Source organism: Trachurus trachurus, assembly GCF_905171665.1.
Source record: "Trachurus trachurus genome assembly, chromosome: 11".
In the NCBI taxonomy this organism is placed as follows: Eukaryota; Metazoa; Chordata; class Actinopteri; order Carangiformes; family Carangidae; genus Trachurus; species Trachurus trachurus.
Window position 1 is genome coordinate 17,696,724 of NC_139904.1, and position 23,157 is coordinate 17,719,880.

General features: G+C 41.4%; 2 protein-coding genes across 3 annotated transcripts; both read right to left on the reverse strand.

The window, feature by feature from the left end:
• Positions 1 to 990: 990 nt before the first annotated feature.
• laptm4b (lysosomal protein transmembrane 4 beta) lies at positions 991 to 11,920 on the reverse strand. The gene is made up of 7 exons (XM_083981787.1): positions 11,663 to 11,920; positions 10,290 to 10,407; positions 8,324 to 8,397; positions 8,083 to 8,205; positions 7,859 to 7,957; positions 5,526 to 5,621; positions 991 to 1,115 (listed from the first exon to the last, which is right to left on the reverse strand). Exons 1-7 carry the CDS (start codon positions 11,753 to 11,755, stop codon positions 1,041 to 1,043), a joined length of 678 nt encoding a protein of 225 aa, XP_083837913.1. The 5' UTR covers positions 11,756 to 11,920; the 3' UTR covers positions 991 to 1,040.
• A 2,895-nt stretch (positions 11,921 to 14,815) lies between these two features.
• Positions 14,816 to 22,963, reverse strand: mtdha (metadherin a). 2 transcript variants are annotated; one of them, XM_083981965.1, is made up of 12 exons: positions 22,512 to 22,963; positions 21,501 to 21,599; positions 21,115 to 21,226; positions 20,787 to 20,954; positions 20,628 to 20,675; positions 19,748 to 19,921; positions 18,911 to 18,985; positions 18,737 to 18,808; positions 18,484 to 18,614; positions 18,154 to 18,264; positions 17,939 to 18,032; positions 14,816 to 17,704 (listed from the first exon to the last, which is right to left on the reverse strand). In XM_083981965.1, the coding sequence occupies exons 1-12, from the start codon at positions 22,905 to 22,907 to the stop codon at positions 17,637 to 17,639; spliced, it is 1,548 nt and encodes a 515-aa protein (XP_083838091.1). In that variant the 5' UTR covers positions 22,908 to 22,963; the 3' UTR covers positions 14,816 to 17,636. The 2 variants fall into 2 exon arrangements, with proteins under 2 accessions (XP_083838091.1, XP_083838090.1); XM_083981964.1 differs by having other exon boundaries at positions 18,911 to 18,988.
• Between the last annotated feature and the right edge of the window lie 194 nt (positions 22,964 to 23,157).

Genomic DNA, 23,157 nt, shown 5'->3' on the forward strand with positions numbered 1-23,157 from the left:
TGTGTGAACGTGTAAAGCATTTTTCTGTCGCTGATGACTGCTTCACTGTCTTTTTGAGAGCTTGGAGCAGTTCAGGAAAAGGGGCAGGAAGGCAAACTGGAATAGATTGTGATTGAAGTCGATGGGTGAACGAGGTTTTTCACTGGCAGTCGACGGGTTGACAGGTTTTCACAGACAGACAGACAGACAGACAGACAGACAGACAGACAGACAGACAGACAGACAGACAGACAGACAGACAGACAGACAGTGTGTTACATGGATACAAAAGGAAGACGTCGTTATTGGTCAGGGAACCTTCTTTCGATTTCCTGCAGGACGAGCTACATCGGTTCACAGATGATATTTGATCACAACAGGACGACCTTTCACTATTCACTTCTTTTTCTCTCGGTTTTTACTGTTATACAAAAAAGTCATACAAAAATACCCCAACATTACATTCAATGAAGGAAATTTGTCAATTTCTGAAAAAAGTGCTCTTGCATAACTGATCACGTACGTCGCTTTCCTTCTCTCTCTCTCTCTCTCTCTCTCTCTGTCACTATCTCTCTTCAGGTAGTTTGTTTCTAGACAAAGACCACAAGGGAGATTCACAGTATTGGGGGTTAACAGTTGGTGGCCAGACCGGTGGGTGCACGTTTCACTCAAAGAAAAGTGCAAATTAAGTTGGGACAGAGTGTTCAGGGTGTGCGAGAGTTTAGATGCTGCCAGGGGGGACAGCAGCTGCCAAGAGGGAGCGGTCTCAAAGTTGCTGCGATGCTGTCCTTCGAGGAGGACAGAGGAGACGAGAAGGGAGGAGGATACGTCACAACAACCAGGAGTGAGTGGCGGAAGGGGCAGAGTTGGTGGCGATACTGGCTCAGGGTGAGTCTAGTCTAATCTAAGATTGGCAGGAATCATGTAAGACGTTGTTTTTCCTTGGTTTTTCAACATGGTCCAGCCAGAGTCCAGAGTCCTACTGTAGGAGACAGACGTGGGAGGCGTTTGGGGGAGTAGAGGGGTGTCTGGGGTATCGGGTCCAGCATCGAGCGTGTATCTCACGCCTCCATATACTGAGGAGGAGGCTCCTTGGGTGGAATGGCAATGGCTTCCTCGTACGGTGGCAGCAGGACCTGAAATGTGACAGAACCAAAAAGAGGCTCAGTCCAAACTCAGAGAAACTCCGTTATGAGTTACACAGTTCAACTGGGACAATTTTAAACCATTGGATTTTCCTGAATTGGCCGCACATCCTCCACAACTACCTGTGATGAGACCATCAACTATTGATGCTCAAAGATCCACTTTTCTGAGATTTAAACTACATGGTAAGAGCAAATTAAACTGGTACCGATGGTAGCAAGTGGTGAAAATGTTTAAAGGGATACTTCACCCAAAATCAATAATTCACCAATTTTCTACTCTCTGTCATTCCAAGGAAGGGTTTGGAGGACTTTTGGAGTTATCAAAACGCTTTTGGAGTTCCAGGGGGGGTCTGGCTGGCAACGGATCTCCATATAATGGCAGCGGATAGAGTTCACTTTTGAATCGTCCAAAACACACACTATGAAACATCCAAATACCTCCATACTGCTCGTCCGTACTGACCCAAGTGTCCTGAAGCCACGACATGAAAAATGAATTTGATCTCTGTTTTTAGCCTTGTTGTAGTAGTAGCTGCCAGTGGCGACACGAGATGCACGAGATTTGCTACGAGATGTTCTCCCGTGTTTACATCAAACATCCAATGGTTTACAACAACCAACGAACATCTCGCAGCAAATCTCGCGCATGCGCACAAACATCAACAGAGCAACTGGGAGCTACTACTACAACAAGGATAAAAACAGATCAAATTAATTTTTTCTTAACAACTTTTTCATGTCGTGGCTTCAGGACACTTGGGTCAGTACAGACGAGCAGTATGGAGGTATCTGGATGTTTCATAGTGTGCGTTTTGGACGATTCAAAAGTGAACTCCATCCGCTGCCATTATATGAAAATCCTTTGCCAGCCGGACCGCCCTGGAACTCCTAAAGCGTTTTGATAACTCCGAAAGTTCTCCAAACCCTTCCTTGGCATGATGGTGGTGAATTATCGATCATGGGTGAAGTATCCCTTTAATCAAAATGAAGATGTGGGAAACTGTGACTGACATCATTTTCATACTTTAAAAGTCATCTTGATTTATATTGTTCAATGACTTTTTCCCTATTTAGTGTGCAGTTTAAACTTTTGATCAAAGAGGCTGTTGCTAAGCAAAAGTTATGTAGCCTCATGTTAAGCTGTGTCCAAAATAACTGCTGTGTTTAGTCATTCACTAATCCCTCTGTAATAGGGACAAAGTCGTCCATCAACGGTGAGCAGTGAAGGACAGTTGGGATGCTTGAAATCATAATTTTGTGTTTGAGTAGTTCACATGCTGATACTCTCACGTTGTGTAAACGTTTTCGGACAGTAAACTAGTTCATTGTATAGTCAACAGGAAGTGATTTCACACACAGCCTGAGTCACTGTTGCATGTTTCTGCCCGATTCCTCCCAGCCCTTTATGCTCCTCCATCCCTATAGAAGGCATTACTAGCTGGAAGGACAACATCCCTCTGCTCTGCAGGCCGCGCTGCCTCCTCTCTACCAGAGGTCTTTCTCTGTAAATGGTGTTATAAAACCAGCCCTGCTGCTAATTCACTGAGAGAGAGAGAGAGAGAGAGAGAAAGTGAGAGAGAGAATATTCTCTGAGGGGATTGAATTGTGAAACAGTCAGGGAGGCCCGGCGAACACATCACGGGGAGGATTTGAAATGAAGCGGACAAGCAGACTGTTATGTAACGTGTCCAGAAGAGGAGAGAGAGAGGGGGGGGGGGGGCAGAGATATATAGAGAGAGGAAAGAGAAAGGGAGAGAGAGAGAGACGACCCTTGTGCATTTTAATGGCATTTATATAAAAGCGGGGCAGATAAGCAGCTGGGTACTTGATGTTCGAGGCTGTAAAAAGCCATTTAGACACACTGCTGGCTTTCTAATAGTAAAAATAGAAGGAGCACTTTATTCACTCTTCACTGTGTGCGGAGAGAGGAGCGTCATGATAAAACCATATCGTCACTGCTCAGGCCGATACGAGAGTCCTGAGCCCCAGATATTTGTTTTATGTAGATTCTATCTGTCCCCTGACACTTCTCTAATTAAAATTCACTCAGCTTATTCTGTGGCCTTCACTTTGACCCACTTACTTTCGCTATTTGCTGTGTTCTGTTTTGTTTTTACATGATTAAAGTAGATTTTTTTAAAAACATGTATACTAACAGTAAATTTCTGTTTTCATAAGCTAACTACACTGAAAAATGTTTTAATATATTTGTTTTAAAGAAAATGTGCTTTTTTGTTTTGTTTCGCTGTGTGTAATTTGATGATTTAAAATTCACCTTGGTGACAAATTTTATTTCTAATCCTAAAATTCACATTTAATTTCTAATCCCTATAAAAACCAGCCCAGACTCCTTTATGGAGAACTGAAACCGCCAAATGGCAAATTCAAAGACTGGTAAAAATGTATGAATACATAAATAAAGCTCAGTGTCATTTTTACAATTTTCTTTATTTTCAAAAAACAGATTAGAAGTTTTGTTTTGTTATTTCTATTGTTGTTCCCTTGTTAGTTTTTTCATTCCAAAAAAAATTAGAAAAGTTACATATTAAGATTATTGTATTTTTTTTTACTTTCCATTTTGATTATCTAATACTGTCTGGATCACATATTGGGCTGCTGCAGAGACTGACAGGGCTGCTAAAAACATTATGGATTTTTTTGGAAGTGGAGGCACGCACATCCCAAAAAAAGAAAAAAGAAAAAAAGATGTCATTGGTGCTGGATCAGAAATCAACCTTAAGGCAAAGAGTCAGATGAAAGATCAGCACATGGTGCTAATAGCCACCCTGCTATTTTAATAAAGCAATGTTGTGGTCTACCAGAGATCTTAATCAGAAGGATCACCAAGCAGAACAAGCAGCAATAAAGAACAGGAAACCATTTGAAAACCCTGAGGGGTAGTTGAAAATAGTCGGTTTCACTTTAATTGTTAATCCATCTAGTTTTAAATCGATTTTACAATTATAAAGTCCATCTAGTTTTGGTAAGTATTTTTTTCAACAGTGTTTTTGACTGATGAAAACAGGACTTCTTTCCCTCTCATGTCTGCTCTCCACCATACCTGCAGTGGACGAACCAGACCGGCACATATTACATATTCAGTATTTGTCAAAGGCCATATGATACACAACAGGATATCAGACCCTGCTGGATAAGCTCCTGCCTGTAGAGTCCGTTTCGTAAGGTGAAAAACGTCAGCAGTGAGCCGCGGCCGTGACAACACAAGGACAAAGTGACAGACAGATGAAGAGCTACGCATTGAGACGGCAGCGGGTGTGAGACAGATTAATGTCTTATGTATCAGTGTGGAGGATTACAGACAGACAAATGGAAACCATGACTATGCTAAAGCCTCTGAGAAGCTTCGTGAGTCAACACTGAGGGATGAACGACACAGGCTACAACCAGCTGGCCAATCACACGTAGGGATGATGACCTACAGCACCTACTGCACTGACACCAACAAGTCTACGGTGACAACACTGGGAGATTTACAGTAACAGCACCGCAGAAGGATCTGGACTGTTTACACTGCAGAGTCGGCACTACTCACTACTCTGTCGCTGTATGTAGAAACTGTGACATGACGCCTATTCTAGTAGCAGGACCACACTAACCTGAACCTCTTGGAAATTAAAGAGTTATTTGATGTGTGAAATGACCTGAGGACTTTTATTTATTTATTTATTTTTTAAGATTGATACAAAAGAGATTTCAACATATATTCAGTTTGAGACTGTCTGATCTTTCTCTTTTTTCTTAATTTGAAACAGTCGATACAATTTTCGGCTGTGAGGTGAAGGTGGTGCTTTTCCATCTCTTATTAATGTGGCTTACGAATAACGAAAGCAACAGTTTAAGGCATATCTTATTACAGAAATTATTTCCCACACTGAATAGAAAACCATCCCCATCTTCTTGCGTTAAACGGATTCAGTGAACTCTTCAAGTAGGTTGAGGTTAATGCGGTTTGAGAATTTAAAAAATGAAAGATGTTTATTTTTCTGAGTCTAAATTGCTACTCTAAGCACAATTATGTAGCTATATGAAATATATTACATTACAAGTTATACCTAGAATCCTTACCTTGTACATTTAGAGGTATCAACTCATTTAACTGCAATAACATGAAAAGTGAATATAGTCCTGTTTTAGTAGAGCTCTAGAGGTTGAGCCTTGCATTTGACACACAGAAGTTCAAGTTTAAGTGCTTCACATAGTGATGACAGTGACTTTTCCAAAGCTTTAGCTCTAATAAATTGAAAGCTTATAAGCCAAAACTGTATTAAAAAATCAATAGTGTGCAAATGTAATTATATCATGATCTGGGAAAAGGTAGGGGTTCAGGATGTCCTTGAGATGAGGAGCTGAGAGGTGCTGATGAGGAGTCGGACTCACCGTGGTGTCGTTCGTGGTGACATAAACCAGGACCTCTGTGGTGCCCCTGCCGCTCACGTATCTGTAGCAGTTCCACACGCAGCCAATCAGGTAAGCCTGTCCCGGTAGAAAAACAAAGAACACACACAACACAATGACCTTTAGCCACGTTGTCTCCACTTTTCATTATCACTGATGCTGCTCGCTATGATCTCATCCATTCACCAAGGTTAGGGATGATGACAGCAGAGATGCGTCATATCAATAGCTCATAAAAAACTGTGATATAATAACAGTTATCTTTGGGAACTTTGAGATGGGTAAGGACACACACACAGTGATTCAATGTTTCCAGGATTTTACCAAAAGCAACTTAACAGGCATCTCCTGCTCCAGGGAGGCTGTGCCTTGCACTGAGGTTTAGGTTTGTCTGACTTGGCAGAAGAACAGGAGGTTCATTGTGTTTATGTGTGAGTAGCCTGCTGAGTCGGTACCTCTGCCAGCAGTAAGAGCAACCAACCAACCAGGACGCCACACAGACTGCCAGCCAATCACTTTACCATCTGCTGAGGTGACCTCCTCACTGTGACACCAACTCTTAACTGAGGTCAGCTTAACCACTATGCACGGCAGCGCTGCACAATTTTACCTTTAGAAACACAACGCGTTATGTTGCTAACACAGCAAACAGTAGGACAGAACCAGTTCAACTTGTTATTTTGATCAAATAAAACAGCGCATTTTTTCTTTTTAAAAAAAAAAATCATTTTAAAATGAGTGTTCACTCCATAGTCATTTTTATTTTGTTTGGCTGACTGAACAGGCTGTATCTTGTATATTGATGCAACACCAGAGGAAAACATCACATTTTTGTTCTGTCCTTGAAGTAAAATGGTTATTATGTTTGTGAGGTACATTAACATTTTGTAGCAGAGGGGCTGTGCTGCACAGTCTGATCTTGGCTGTTTATATTCTACAGTACGTCATACCATCTCTCTTCATTCATTCATCCGAGCTCCAGTCTATTTACACCTTTGTATCTGCTGCATCCTCTCCCTTCCTATCTCGCCTCATTTCTCTCTTCAGCTCTACTTCCTTCTGTCTGTCTGCATCCGTCATTTTTGCCAAATGCAGCCGAGTAGAGGATTTTGGCTTTTGCAGGAAACTTCAGCAGGTGCTGCCTCTGTGCTGACAACCGGATGCGTCCTTGAGGTTTAAAGATCTGGCCCCCCTCCCAGCCGACTCACTCAACTATCATCACTAAAGGCAACAGTAGCAGCAACTGTACTGAATATGCAGCCCATCAATAAAAACTGGGCTCTATTGATTTTGCTTGGCAAGGTCTTAGCAAGGACACATGTGGATTTAATCTTTAATTTTGTATTTTGGAGCGATGAGCAGTCCAACCACGCCACATATGCTGTGCAACAAAGCTCTGCGCGTCTGAGTGGTGACATTTATAACCCTTCTCTCTCTCTGCCAGTCCGGCAGTTTGTCTTCCAGTGGCTGCTTCCTATCATAAAACCCCGGCTCTGGCTTTGGATATCTGCCGAGAACATTTCCAATCTGAGCTTAAAGGAGAAACAACTTGATCTGATTGTACACATGACTGCAACTTCATATTCCATCTCGTTCCAGAGCCCCAGAGCGTAGCTGCGCCTGGAGAATCATCCATGCATTAAGGGGGAATTAGCTTGACGGGAGTTGGTTTCCTGTTGTCCCTGACCCGCCGCTCCCTAACTGCGCGATAATCTCGTGAAGAACATTGATAATGGAAAAGTTCACAGTGACAGATTCATTATACATGCCATATGGTTCATAGTGCGAGGAGATGTGCAAAACTGTGTGAAACTTAATTGCTTTAATCACATTGCAATGTGATGAGCATATCTATAAACAAGACTAGATCAAACCCAGTATAAGACTGTAGCACGTCGTAGGCCAGTTGCATTTATCCCTTTGTCTGATTCTGCTTCTCTCTTCACTCTGTGCTCACATACACAGTATTTTAATACAGCTGGAGACAGGACTACTTTTTTTATTTGTGTCCTTTTAGAAGAGCCCATGTGTTTTTATCTCTTTGTGTCTAAAACACACAACTTAACAATGAACCGTTGTTGAATAGGATTGCATCAATGATTCATGGCTTTCATGCATCCTGAGAGTTACTTTTTTTTTTTTTTTTTTTTTTTTAAACCTTCTACTTAACAAGTGAGAAAGTTAGAAGCTCATTCATGTCAGCTGTCAACTGACTCATGGGTGTTCTCATGCTCTCGGGGCCGGCAGCACTGACAGAAAGTAGCTCTGGTTTGTCCGAAAACAGAAACTACTGGATTTGTTGCTTTGCGGCTCACCTTGAAGGAGAGGATGCAGCCAATGAAGAGGAGGACTGCAAAAACTAGGCACATGTTGTTGGTGGACATGATGTCCTCTTTGTAAGGGAATGTCCCCGGCTGAAGGAAGACAGGTAGAGAGAGGAAAATGAAATAAATAGCTGTGAGATCATCAAAGAGAATTATCAGATAAATATGTTGAATCGGTCTGCGTTTTTGACTGTGAAGAGTGAAACGGTCCTCACCAGCTGCTGGAGGTAGTCCTGCACTGTGTTGGGATAAACCACCACGCTAATGGCTACCAGTGTGTTAAGGGCAAAGTCGAAGATTTGGTAGCAGAAGAATGGAATGATCCAAGCAGCGTGTTGCTTCAGAGGAGAGATAGAAAAAAACAGAACAAAGGTTAGGAAGTTCATAAAGCGGTTACTGATCATCAGTCCATCTTAAGGCTTTGCAAACATTTCTCATTTCTGTTTGTTTGTTTACCTTGTAAGCACCGTATGTTGCCATGCCACATATAAGAATCATAAGCAGGGATATTGCAGTGGCTATGCAGATATCTGCAGAGAGAAAAACACAAACACAACTGTGTGAGAACAGATAATCTAGTTTAGCAGTGAGAAAACAGCAGAAAACACGTAACTTCATTGGAACCTTGAATCCACTGATGTAATCAAATAGTCTTTATGGGGACATGGATTTATGAACAAAGCACCTTCAGTAACCCGACTATTTTTAGCGCCCAATCTGCCTTGGATAAAACACGATCGGCACGTGGGTAATTGTTATGCAAGAGGTGCTAAATTTGACTAAATTTCACACCCTTCTCACATTCACGTTGCAGCTGTGAGAAGTGATGAGACCAAAGACAGGACGTTCGAACACGCACAGTTAAAGGAGCTGCAGATCATCGTCATGAAAACAACTTCCATGACGATTAAAGCGCCACACACACACACACACATCTAACAGTAATTATTACTGTACTGATAGACCAAGGAAATGATGACGTCCTTCCATCTTAATCCCCTTCCACACATCCTAAGCACATGTTCACACATGCACTACATGTGTAAACAATACGTGCACAGATGATGCACTGCCGTTTGCCTCAAACCCCCAGCTGTATCATCTTAGTTTTAATTTCAGGATTTCTCTGCGTATGATCAAAGTGATGTTGGTGGGACTGACACCTGCCTATTAAAAAACCATGACAACAGCTTAGCTCCATCCTCTCCCCACTGTTTCACAATCTTTTGACTGACGCGGCACAAGCGACAACGCTTTCTAAAAAGGGGGGAGTCAGTCAAGATGGCCGTTTTAATCCGACGGAGAATTAGAGCAGTCATTTTTAATCAGAGTAGCCAGTGACGGGGTCTGTGGCGTTCCAGAGGCGACTCTGATGATGATAGCTGCTGGAGGGGAAGCACTCAAAATACACATGCACTCTGATTTGTTCACTATGGTGCAGAGCCTACTCAGCCATGTCTGTGCTGAGAGCAGCATTCTGGGAAAAGAAGTGCTGGGCAGAGAGGAGAGAGAGAGATTTTTTTTTTTTTTTTTTTTAAGAGATGAAGAAACACATGGGGTTTCATGGACATGCTGTTGTTTTTAACGAGCTCTCTCTGGCAGAGCACAGCTTGGAAATATTATATATATATATATATAATATATCCAAAGAATATTGTTACCAAGCCTTCAAACTGTATAATGATATTTTCAAGGACTCTGGTCGATACAGTGTCTTGGTTATAGCTTGAATGTTGACTGTGAGGAGGCATTTTTCCTTTTCAAACATTTTAACTCTGTTCAAGAAGCACGCAATACTATCTTTTATACATGTTGACAATGTGTTAGTGAGATTGAAACATGATCGTACTGGCTTCTTGTACTGTTTTCTAGCTCGTCACTTAGATGCATCAGCTGAATCTGTACTGGAAACAAATTAATGTCACAGTTTTGGTCTTTTTTTCTTGTTGTTTCAGCCACTTCAATATGTGTTTTAACCCTAGAGCGGCACTGAGAGGTTAGGTAAAATAAGATTTTTAAGTCTATCACCGAGAGGAAGCAATTTGCATTTAAAAAGATGCGACTGTCTAACCCCTAATCCTTCTAGATGAAATTTTAAAACTAGAAAATAAAGCAGACCTCCAAAGCAAATCTGCGGTGATTCATCTTTAATGGGTGTTTTGAACGGTAGAAAACAGCTGCAAGACACAAATGTTTTCATTCTTGATTTATCTGCTGATTATTTTCTCAAACTTTGTCTGTCACCTCTTACAAAATAACAAAAACATAACCCATCACAGTTTCTGAGAGGCAGTGAAAGATAAACCAAAGGATGATGAGATTGCAGTGATATAAACAAAGACATCGCCACAAAATCTATCACACTAGTCGACAATTCATACCAAGTCGGACAGGTAACAATGAGGGGATGAGCTGCACTCACTTGCATCGTCCATGACATCAATGTCAGTCCCCAGCTCAGAGCTGGTAAGGTGGTAGCGGTACTGAATTGGGTCATTGAGAGCCGACAACAAGATGAGTAGAACCACTGCATTGATGAGCTGTAAGGAAATTAAAAATATTTTTGATAATAGTGAAGATTATTGGGTTGACCTTCAGATACTTTGTCCTATCTATATAGTTAAACCTTTAAAAAAATGTTTTCTATCTGTGGCAATTCTCTGACATAAGTACATAAAAAACAAAATAAATCTTATCATCATAATTCATGTAATTAACACAGATGTCAAATAAACACAAAACACCACTGAAGATCAAAATAAAAGCATCTATCAGTGCAAACTAGGAAGGTTAAGACTAAAGACTTTTAGTTACTCTTTAAAATGACACAGGTCTACTGCTGACAACGAAACATTATAATAGGGGCCATGGAGAATGATGACTTCTGTCCATCTGTCATTTAGTCTGCTCATTTTGGGCTTAAGAGTTTAGCCTCCAACATCAAAACAGACAGTTAATAGAGCCCAGGGTGACATTCAAATGGCTTGTACCTCCTAAAATGGACCAATCTGATCTAATACTGGCATAATATGAAACACTGGTGCTGATGCAGGGTCATTGAAAGGGGTCACTGCATGCAGCATTTATCCAACCAACAACATTAAAGACAAAATTACTTTATGAGTTTTAGATTTCACCTAACGTCAGAACATCTTTATTTATAGAGGTATTTATTGCTTTTTCTGGCCTTTGCTCCATTTGATGGGACTTGTAGTAGTAGTAGGGTCAAAGACAGAGAGAGGAGGGGGGGGGGGGTAACGCTTACTAAAGGTCAGGGATTTACCAGGCTTACTGGACTATGTTTAAAACTTTAGGTTATCCCATGCGGGTAAAAACAGAAGCAAACCCCTATATTTAAACCGGTACAAATGTAGGACAGATCAAACAGGATGGACTGGTACAGTTATCAATTCAACATGAGGGGGGGGAAAGTGCAGCTTAAAGCCAGGGAAAGTAAAGGCATCGTTTTGTTAACACGATTAAATTTGATTGAAATGGGACAGAATAGTGATGGAACAAGTCTCCAGAGCTAATGCTGGTGACAAATAAACAGACACTGTAGTTTAAAAGTGCTACTTCACGTCTGTAACCGAGGACATCCTCAAAATGGCAATTCACAAATGAACCCACAAACAAACAGAAAACAGCAGCTAGCTAACTTAGCTTTTCGCTGTTAAACTCACTGACGCTTCATATTTTGTGCACATTTCGCCGCATATACCACCATTTTTAGCCATTTGTGAAGACATACAGGCTTGACATCGAGTGATAAATACTGTAAAAAATCGGACTTACCATATACCATATCCCCAGGATAATGGTGCCCGTCCGTACATGGCAGCAGAGGCAGCAGCTCGTCGAGTACCACCGGTCCCACGGCGAAATCATCTTTTTCTTTATAGCTAATATGTTATTATCCCGCACTGGATTTCAAAGCTGTTTCATGAATGCTGTCGAAATAATTTGTTCAAGTGGTGCGAGGTCCGGAAAAGAAAAGAAAGACGAGGGGGCAGCCAGTTGACGTCCTCGGTGCTGCTAGGACCGCCACATCCGAGGAGCCTGTAGTGTTTGTGTTTGAGCCGCTGTTTCGCCTGTTTCAGCAGCGAGAGAAGTGAAGCGCTCTGCTCGGCTCCCCTGGCAACCGCACAGAGCACAGAGAGAGAGCCGTTAATCTGGCTCATCCCGAGTCACGTGACCACCGGAAGGTTTTTGACCAGGGCTCCAGGCGCTGGATGGTGATGGTGATGATGATGATGATGATGGACCTCAAAATGCTTCACAAACACACACACATATACATGCATACAAAATGTTTATGTTTTTAAAGTTTTCTCCTTTAATCACAGTGTCTGTTTTTTTTTTGTTTTTTTTTAATTGAGGCCAGGTCTGGATTTATCTCCTATTTTAAACAATGTTTTATTAATTTTATTGCCAACATAAATTTTGAAAACAACAACAAAACAGTCAAGACATGACAAATGTGTATTCACACTTGGTGTGTACATTCATAAAAAAAAACCAAAGAAAAACTAAAGGTCCAGTAAAGTCCACAACACACACACACACACACACACACACACACACACACACACACACACACACACACACACACACACACACACACACACACACACACACACACACACACACACACACACACAGGCCAATTACTATAGGTTATTTATATTTATTTGAAAAATAATTAAATCATCAGTAATGTACAGTGAGAGAGCTCAATGCACTGCAACTGAAGAAAACACTTTTAAAGATACAGTTGCGCTACAAATTCAGAAAACTGACTCTGCTCCCCTTACTCACCTAAATCTCCCCATAGTGATTGGCAGGTTATGGGAGGTCCAACTCCCCAAAATGTGGTCTGAAATACTGAACTCTGTGGATCTGTGATGGACTGGAGCCCCTTGGAGCACCAAGCTAGGAGAGCATAACCACGGAGCTGAGGTAACAAGACCTCTCTTACCCTACTCAGGTTTTATTGTGATCCATCCCCCCAGTGACTGAAGGTTGTGCTGCCACCAGCGAGAGCCCAGCCCACTAGAAATAGTTTATTTTAAATCATTTTGAAATTGTACTTTGGCTTTTTAACTGATGTCCTGTTTGGTCGTTTTGGCCTAATGTGGCTCCTAACTGGTCCAGGTTTTAGAACCTTTTAACTTGTAATTGCTGTGTTGTGACATTTCTTAGGACACACAAAAAAGTGACAGACTGTGGGTCACACTATGAAAGTTGTGAAGATAGTTGCCTGCGTTAGCGGTGTTAAGGAGTTTGGTTTATTATATCATCAGTATGGCACGGTTCTATTATTGCTAATATTTAGCTTTCTTTGTAAATTTCAAGTGGAGGTTTACTGTGTGGTTTGTTGGGTTGGGTTTGTGTTGATCTGATTGATAGTAAGTTAACTTATTCATATGCACTACAAATACACAAGACCTTCATAATAATTAAATTAGACACATCTCTGCATTCAATTGTTTACTCAAATGTATACAGGGCCATGTATTATTCTGGCACTGCTATACGCTCTGCACAGACCGGGGGGAGCACAAGGAGTCAGTGAGGCCTTCAGGCCCCCCTCACAGGCTCATCAGGCTGTGCTCCAGTGCAGCTGTTTGAAGCCTTTTTATGAAGTGAGTCACAGCCTCCTGAAAGTAGGCCTTCAGTCAAATCCATTACAGAATGTTACGGCCCAATTTATTCTTGAGATTTAGTAAGATGTCATGAATGTTTTTCATTTCAGAACTAGATCAAATAGCTGGAGATCGGTCTGTTTGTGGTGTTAGAACAAGAAACTCTCCCCATGTCCGTACAAACATCCTGAACCAAGCCTGACAGATGGACCAGTGACCACAGCTCTAAGCTCTGGTGGGTGGACTGCATCACCATCACATTAGGGGATTTTCCTCCCCTCGCCATGACTTAATAATGACGAGACTGCCACCTCTTTAAATGCTGGAGTGCAATCAGAACAGATGATGTCAAAGTGATTTTTCCTGTTTTAATGACAAGTCAAGTTGTATGTCATGTTGTCATTGTTAAACAGACACATGTGTGTAGATATAGAAAAGGCTTTAATATAATGACCGGAAGTCTAAAGCCCTTTAATCTCAGACCTCAGGCGTGCTGGAGAACAATAAATCCCACTGCTAGGGTTTGGGTGCACTGATACATCAGTTTGGCTGTATAATGTCGCCACACTCCACTGACTTGTTTCACATCATAGGATTATGTGGGTTTTAGACACAGGGACTTTAGATGGATCTTTAAAAAAAAAAAACGCATTAGCAAGTGATTCTCATAGCAGGGCTTTGAGCAAAGCGCAGTGCCATCCATTTCAGAGCGACCTTCATATCTGCCTTTCATACACACAAACCAGAAAAAACAATAATCACGACAATCCGCCAGCCAGTGAGGAATGGAAAAAACGTGATATCTCTGTGAAGTGAAGGTGAATGGAGAGCAAGCCAGAGATTGTGAGAGATTAAAAACTGGTAAATCCAAAATGAACTGAGAGATAAGGGATGGAGAGAGATGAGGCGAAGGAGGTCAGGCTCTGTATCTGTAAGCGTGCCACGCGACTGCCTCACCACATTGACTGGGGCAGCGGTTTGGCCTCAGGAGGGTCACTGCAGCCGGAGCCTATCACAGGCCTGCTGACACAGATTGCACCAAAGAGCACCATGGTCAGATCTCATTGTATTAATCACAGATTTAGGATTAGTTTGACAGAAAACGTGAAATCAACATGTTAGTGGACAGGGAGAAAGCACCATTTACTATCAGTATTGCATATGGGGACTTGTGCTGAATGAATGAATATGCCTATAATTCAGATGTAAGGTTAGCTAGGCGTGAAAACATGATTCAAGAAAAACAAAAATATGCAAACCATAGTTGAAACAAAACAGAACTATTAGGACAAGGTGATATCAAGCATTTCTTATTTATTTTTCATTTTAAACAAACAGACATAGAAATATCATATGTATCTCCTCAGTAAACAAAATGATTCACAAAAATCATTTCCTAGAGACAAGTATATAAATACATTGATTGAATCATCTTAATCAACATTAAAAAAATAACCCCCCAAAAAAGGTGCCTGAAGCCACAGCAACAAATCATTTTGTTCTAACATTTCTACTAACAATCATGTACCACCACCAGCTGATCAATACCATGATGCACTAGGGCTTTTTGCCTACCAGCAACATACATTGGATGACCACAGAAAAGCTGCAATTTGTCTCCTTAAAAAAAAAATACGAACAAAAAACTATTACGCTATTTACACTGAGTGGTACTCCAGGACCAAGTACTAACAGTTAAAGCAAGAGATCATTCATTTAATTTCATTTACAGAAGTACTATTATCAAAGTCATGCAAGATGAAATTTATTCTGACATCAAAACTTGCAATTAGATGGAAACTATAAAAAAGGACGGCAACGCTATATATCTACAAGTTAAGGCAATGGAATTAAATTCCTTTTAAATATGTGTAATTGTGTGTGTTGTTTGAAACCAACTTTGATATGGAATTAAAGCTGCTCCATTTCATATCTCTATATTATATGTTTTCAGCATCAATTTACATCAAAAAACATACCACCCTCCATCATATTAAATATCCTGGAAGTCAGGTACAAACCAAAAAAAAGAAAAGAAAAAAAGAAAGGTACAGATTTCACATTCCGCAAAAAAGGTAGTAAAAAACAATTAATTGACATAAAAATCAATTTAACTTTTTGCACAGTGCAATCACAGAACTGGAAAAAGCCCTTACAATCTGTACATATGGCATGGCTTTTTCTAGCACAAAAACTGGAAGAAAATGTCTTTAAAAAATCATCACAGAAACCATTAAATCTCTAGAAAAGTCAACACACAGTCTAGTCAGATACAGACGCGATCAGAATGCTAAAAGTAAAGGGACAATACTTAGCAGTGCTACTGATTTATGGAACAAACCCTCCTCCCTTTCTTCACATTACAGTGCCCCCTGGTGGTTCCTATCAGTTACTGTGCTCTCTACATAACAGTCTCAGTGTTGATCCAGAACTTTCTTACAGCACAACTTCTCAGGTGTCAGTTTATGGCTGAATAAGTAGCCTCAGTGTCTTACAAGTCTTCTCCTTAAACAACAATACTTTTTTTGACGTGGAACTCAACCTGTGTCCACAGCTGCCAAACCTTTACAAACTAAAGCCCATGCACTCAAATACAGTAGATTTTTTGTGAGTCTTACGTTCAAAAGGTCAAGATTGTTTTTTTTGTGTGTCTTTTTTAAGGTCTTTCCACATGAGCTGTAGGTTGGGAGTATTAAAATGACTCTTGTTCATACTAGTGATGTAGCAATACCTTTATAGCGCCAGCACTTCAGGAAACGCGTTACAAAATACACGGTGCATTCTAAAGTTCAGTCACAACTAACAGGATCGCTGTTGTCCTGGCAGTCACATGGAAGTTGATAACCTGTGTTTTGTCCGGCAGCGAACTTACATGCTACCATGGATCAGTAAGAAAATCGATCAATTTGGCAAAAAGTAACTTAACTCAAGACTATTAGCTTTGGCTGAAGTTCAGTGCATCTGTGCATAAACCCAAAGGTGTTTTGTCTCTTGTCTCTTCTGCTCTACAAAGCTCTTACTTCACAGCCAGAATGAAGAGGGGGGATAATCACAGCAACTCCTTCTAGAAATCAATTCAAAATAATAACAAAACAAACCTTTAAGGTGGATTTTCAAACCAGCAATGACAGCTTGTTCACACACATTTCTGTGGGCACCAGCAAGACAAACAAAACTACAATTACTGCCTTGCAGTTGTATGCCTCTGCCAATCACAAGGCCAAAACCATGTCCTTCACATGAACACCAAATTTGTGCCAAATTTGAAGACGTTGTGCCCAGGCATTACTGAAAAACAACGTCCGCAAGAATGGTACGTATGGATATACCAACGGACAATCTGAAAACGAAAATTCAGCTCTGGCCATCGCCAGTTTGGTGGCATAACATTAGTGCAACATATTGGGGAATAAAAATGTGTGTTACCATCCATCCATTATCTGTACTGTTTGTGTGTGCAAGGTTACAGGGAGCCAATCCCAGCTAACAAAGGACAGGGCTGGAGTACAGACAAAGAATCCTCATACGCTCACATTGACACCTATGGGATATTTAGAGTCACCAATAAACCTACTTTGGACAGGAAGCTGGAGTAGCTGTAGAGAACCCACTCAGGCACAGGGAAAACATGCAAACTCCACCCAGAAAGGCCCCGGGCCCAGGAATTGAACCCAGAACCTTTTCGCTCAGCCACCCTTGTGATACCATTAAAACTTAAAATTTACTGAAAATAAAAAATAAAGAAAAATCATCTATGTTTTAAAAATAGTATGAACTTATATATACTAAAAATAATAATAATAATAATTTGATGCCATTTGTTTTTTGAAAAATAATTACATAAACATGTACTTTCACTGCAGGTTTATCTGTCCTGAAACGCCACTCTTGTTGCAGTGTAGCAAATAGTGCAAATTAGTTAGGATTTCAGTCCACAGGACCACATTTCACCACTATATTCAGCCAAGCAGGTGATATCTACCGCTTGTTTCCGTTTTCGTTTCGGTAAATGATAAACTGTACTTGTATCAAATGTATGAAACAGAGTGTGTACCTGGTAATTATTGCATGTGACACATTTAACAATCATTTGCATATGTTTTGTTTGGACCTGTGATGTGACTTCATGTTTCTCTTCTGGCTTTCCTCTTCTGAGAGGGTTTCGGAGGATCCACAACCTGCTCCGGCTTCTCTGAAGGCAAATTCAAAAATAAAATTTAAAATAAAGAAAGTTGTATTTAGAACCATTTCCATATAAATCTCACAGTACAATCAGTATAGTGTCTGATTGAGCCTCGAAGAAAAGTATGAAAAAGTAAAAAGATAGACTACAGCTTGAAGTCATTATTATGAAACAGTTGGAACAGTAACTTACTATCAAAGACTTTTGATTGAGAGATTGAGAGTCAGAACATGTGAAACCTACTCTGAGAGACGCTGGGATTTTGTTTTTTAGAGGCCATCACTGGAGGTTCTTGGGGTTTGGGCACGGCATTGACCTGGGGTGCTGTGTTTACCACCTACAATCAAACAAAGACATTAACAAAACTGCGTAACAATACCCTCATTATGACAGTTTTTTTTTTTTTTTTTTTTAATTTAGTGCAATATACTAATGTAACTAAAATTTGTCTTCCTTGCCTGAGGCTCAGATGCAGCCTCCTCTTCAGTTTTCTTCTTCTTCTTTTTCTTCTTCTTGGATTTAGCAGCTCCTCCAGATGGATCCTCTGTGTCCTTCTCATCCTCCGATACCTGCCATAAAAAACAACATTGACATCATTTTAGTTGAAAACTAAGATTAGAAACTAAGAAAAGAAATGGCCACGGCAGGAAGTAATCAAGATCTAAGGATAAACACTGAAATACAGACTTGCTAAAGCCGATTTCACATGTCATTGACACTTCCAGGTCCTGATTTAAGACACTATGAGTACATATTTCTGTGTGGTTGCTCTGAGAGTTGATAACAACCTTGTTGGGGAGAGGCTGCTCCTTCGGTGGAGGGGTGACGACCGTCATCGACACAGGAGGCTCTTCGTAGTTTCCCCAGTGCTCTGCTGGGGCATTCCAGTCAGAGCTGGGATCCGCTGCTGCCATCCCATCTGCAAAATTCACATCAAGATGTCTGTTCAGACAAATCCTGTATGGTGTTCCTCTCTTTTTGAACAAGCGGCGGGTTGTTAAGGAGGGTGTGGTACGAGGGAAGTTTTGCTGCAACACTTACTGAATGCAGACCATTGATCGTCAACATCTGGGTGGCCCGTCCACTGCAGCTCAACTGAAGTGGACACTCGTTCTATGAAAGACAGAAAGGAGGTGAATCAGCTAAACCAGCTACGACTGACAACAGATATAAGAAACCTTGAAGATGAGGTGATCAGCTGGCATTTATTCAAACCTGTGGTGTTAAGTCTTCGCATGGAGAAGGACACAGGGTTGAGTTCAGTCTTACGTCCTTCAATGCCACTCCATGCTGCTGGAAACACAGATTTACATAGATATTATAGCTGGAATACGGTCCTGGTAGTATTTATATTCATATCCCCAGATATCAAAACTGGAAGCATCACAGTAAACACAGAGTCTTAACTTGGTTGTTATAAACCCTCTGGGTGTGTCACTTTATAAATATTATATATACAATTGATATTCAGTGTGTCATTTTGACCCAGCAGTTGTTATAATCTTATTAGAGTTTCATCACATACTAACACCGCCACTTTTTTAGTTTAAGTTTTAATAAAAGCATCTTTAGAACTTCCTTTGCACATCGATCTTCATTTTCTTGCAGCACCAGTTCAACCCAGCAGATGGCTCAGTTGGACAGGCTCTTGTAAATGACTATGATCAGATTTTGTTTCCCCCGCTTTCTTTAAAAAATTTTTTTAACGTTTTTCATTTTGGCAGTCCCAATGGCACCATGTATTTGTTGTTTCTGTAGCCTGCTTTGACCTAATGACAATGACAACATTTAAATACAGTGAGAAGTAGGACTACACAGTCATAAAATTGACTATGAGGACTACACCGTTCACCTGAGGTGGATGTAGCTGCCTTCAAAACATCTTTAAATTCTTACTCATTGTTTCATTTCAAGTCCAATATGCTGAGTAGTGCCACAGCAGTAAATTTTACAATCTAATGTTTCCCTACTGTTCTGCTGTGTTATGCTCTACTGCCGCTTTTTCTATTGATGTTTATTTATGTGGTATAGAAAGGTCTGCCAATGTAATACCTTGCGTCTCCTGTGTCCAGTGCTGGGGCTCAGCTGCCCCCCTGTAACGTGAAGCTGTGGGCATGTTACTCCACTTGGTTCCCTCCATTGCAGCCATCTGACCTGGGAGCTTCATGGAAATGTCAGGCCAGTTTACACCGTTGACCGACGGCTCCTCTCTCCAGCTGGAGGACACTGAGGAAGAAGACATACAGAGAGTCAGAGTGTCTAAGTTTCAGCAACAACCTTTAGGCCCCATTTACACGACAACGCTCATGTCCATTTCAACAGATGAAAACGGCAAAATATTTAATTGGATGTGCCTTTCGTTTAGACGGCGACGGAGTTTTTGGGGCTTGAAAATGCAAAAAACGCAGTCCTTGCTGCAGTCGGCCCTGGTTCGAGTCCCGCGTCGGGCGCCATTTACTGCATGTCACTCCCCCTTTCTCTGCCTCCCCGTTTCCTGTCTGTCTAAACTGTACTATCCATAAAGGCATAAATGCCCCAAAAAATATGCTAAAAAAAGAAAACGCAAAAAAATGAAACCACCCTCCAGAGTGGAAATCTTAAAAATGCTCCGCCGCTGCGTCCCCATGTAGGGTGAAAATGCAAAAGTCTGCTCTGCGTTTTCATCAAATAACAACAAACATGTCGGATACCACAGACTTTTGCGTCACCGTATGCACGCAGATTTCCACCCCAAAAACGCTCGTCTAAACGCAAAATAAAAAGTGAGAACACAGCGCCTCTTTTGCGTTTTCTGTTCAGATCGTTTCCGTGTAAACATAGCCATAGTCAAACAGATTGTGCATTTTAATTAAAGTCAGCTTAATCAATTTTTTTTATTTAACAATAACAACAAAGCCTCCTCAGTCACACAGTTTCAGCTCGGTTTTATTACCTCCACTGGTAGCATCCACCTTTCCGGTGGTTCTTGAAGGCTGTGACTCTGAAACAAAGTGGACATAACATTTTAATGATCCAAATTTTTGATCACTGCTCATATTCTCCTCTATATTTTAACATCAACAACATTATTGTGTTATTGTTAGATGAATACCATGGCTTCCTCTGTTCTTCTTTGTGTTTGTAGGTGCTGCAGTTACAGGTGCTATCACATGGCTTTTGGGGGCTTCCACACCTCCTGAGCTACCAGAGTCCTCGGGGCCCTTGTCCTTCCTGCGCTGCTGCCTCTTCTCTCGATTACTGACTTTGGTCTCCCACGCACCTGGCGGACACAAATAACTATTAACCGAGAACCTGGCCCACAGCTGAAGACGTCAACAGGTTGCAGAGACTGGGAAATGTGATGGGTATCCACTCACTGGGTATAAATAAACTGTCAGTTTGAAAATGAGAAGTTGTGAAATTTCCCTTGATAGTCTCACCATCATCAGGCTCCTTGGCATCAATTGTAGTCACAAACTGAGCCGGTTTCACGTCTGTTTTAGTTTTCTTCTTGTTCTTTTTCACCTGCGCTGGGGCCTGTACACCTTGCACCTGTGGACAGAGAGAAATAAAAGTAAAATGAAAGTGAAGGATGGGGTTATAAAAAGCTGATACTAATGGCAATCACGTAGCCTTGCCATACAGGAACAATTGACAAGGACGGATAGGCTTCCGTTATATTTCACTGAAAAGGAAACTGTCTCAAAAATTTTAAAGAAACCTGAGCATGACTCAGAAGTCTTTCTGGCAATGCTACCCACACCCAACACCCAACCGCCAACAGTTTGAGGCCCCCTTCATGTTGGCAGCAGAAGCTTGAACATACCTTCTCAGTTTTGATCTGAGGGGATGTCTTGGAAACCACCTCAGTCACTTTAACTTCCTCCTGAGCAACAGTCACAGGCTGCCCGTTGGACTGAGACTTCTGGAGGAGGAAGACAGACCGCAGATTTACTTCATGTTGCTGATGAAATCAGTTCACCCATATTACATTTTACTTTCAAGATTTTTTACACACACTTTAATTCAATTGGTAGCAACATGATTCTGAAAAACAAACAAACAAACAGTTATATTAACTTTCATTTTTCAAGACTTTCACGATGAATCAGAGTTCACAAACCAACATTTGAACTGGAATGGAATTTGAACTGGAATGTTGATGTTTTTACATGAATCAATAACTCTGTTCTAAAGACCACTAAAGACAGGAGTCAATCAGTGATCAATAACGTTAACCCTTGTGACACAGGAACTTCAAAACGGCTCTTGGACTCAAATGTAAACCACATAACAGCGTTTTCATACCAATCCTGTTTGTGTGAAAACCTCGTGTCAGTCAATAAACAGTTCATCATCAACCAGAGCCAGACAGAGCTGCTGCTCCATCTTGTTTTAACTAACGTTAGTTAGCCTAAACTATAATTAGCGACTTGGCTTGTCAGTTGGTAACTAGTTAGCATGATAGCCACCGCTTTTCCGCGAAGTATTATTTTATTTCATCATCATATTTGTGATTTGGGTCTTTGGTTTGCTTCATTTCATAGCGTTTATAACAACGCACACTGTAAGGTTTGTGTGAATTAGGCTAAATGTGTGTAAATTAAGACAACCTAGTTAGCTAAGTTAGCTAACCAACTAACTAACGTTAACATAAGTAACTGGCGTAACCGTTGAACCGGTTCTCTCTGGATGTAAGTTAATAAATAATATTATAAACTGGGCTCAGTGAAACACTTGTGTTGTTTGTTTCTGGGCTCCGCCGAACAGACGCACTTGTTTTGACTGACACACCGTGACTCGACAGTCGGTCTGCTAACGCTGCCTGCTGCGGTACCTTTTCCTTTTCCACCGTTTTCTTTTTGTTCCTCTTCTTCTGCTGCTGCGGCGGCTCCTCTTCTGGTTTCGTTGCTTTGACTGGACCGGCCTTGGCGACGGGCTCACCGCCGCTTTGGGTGACAGCAACCGGGGATCCTCGGCGCTTTTTCCCGACAAACAACAACAGACCGCCGCGTCCACAGACGGCGGCGGCCCAGGACAGACAGAGCAGCAGGAGCAGACCCACCGCGGCCGTGGACAGGATAACCCACGTCGGGTACAGCTCGGGCTTCAGTCCCAAATCCACCCCGAACTGGGCCTGGATGTACCCCTGCCCCGAAGACAGGAGCTCCTTCAGCCGGCTGGACAGCAGCTCGGCTTTCTCCAGCGCGAAACCTTCCCAGTCCCCAGCCATGTTTCCACCAGCTAGCTGTTAGCTACCATTGCCTGCATCCGTGTGCTAACGTTAACGGAGGAGTGGCTAATCTAATCTGTCTACTGGAGAAATCTCAGTTTAACTGCAGTTAGCCGCTGTATACATACAAATACTGATTTACTGTGGCTGTTTATAAGTAAATACAATGGGATAGAACCAAGGACGTTGGAATTGCCAACAATTAATTAAAAAACATTTTCATAATTTGTCACAAACGGTGGTGAATGTA

Bases quoted from the DNA above. Each gene is read 5' to 3' on its own strand.
- mtdha (XM_083981964.1), bottom strand. From the start codon at position 22,907: ATGGCTGGGGACTGGGAAGGTTTCGCGCTGGAGAAAGCCGAGCTGCTG. The intron at 18,615-18,736 runs GTAAGTGTTGCA...TGAATTTTGCAG, and splicing joins CGATCAATGGTCTGCATTCA to ATGGGATGGCAGCAGCGGAT. The intron at 18,265-18,483 runs GTTGTTATCAAC...TTTTTATGGCAG, and splicing joins AGCAGCCTCTCCCCAACAAG to GTATCGGAGGATGAGAAGGA.
- laptm4b (XM_083981787.1), bottom strand. From the start codon at position 11,755: ATGATTTCGCCGTGGGACCGGTGGTACTCGACGAGCTGCTGCCTCTGC. The intron at 7,958-8,082 runs GTGAGGACCGTT...GTCTTCCTTCAG, and splicing joins AGGACTACCTCCAGCAGCTG to CCGGGGACATTCCCTTACAA. The intron at 1,116-5,525 runs GTGAGTCCGACT...GTCACATTTCAG, and splicing joins TCACCACGAACGACACCACG to GTCCTGCTGCCACCGTACGA.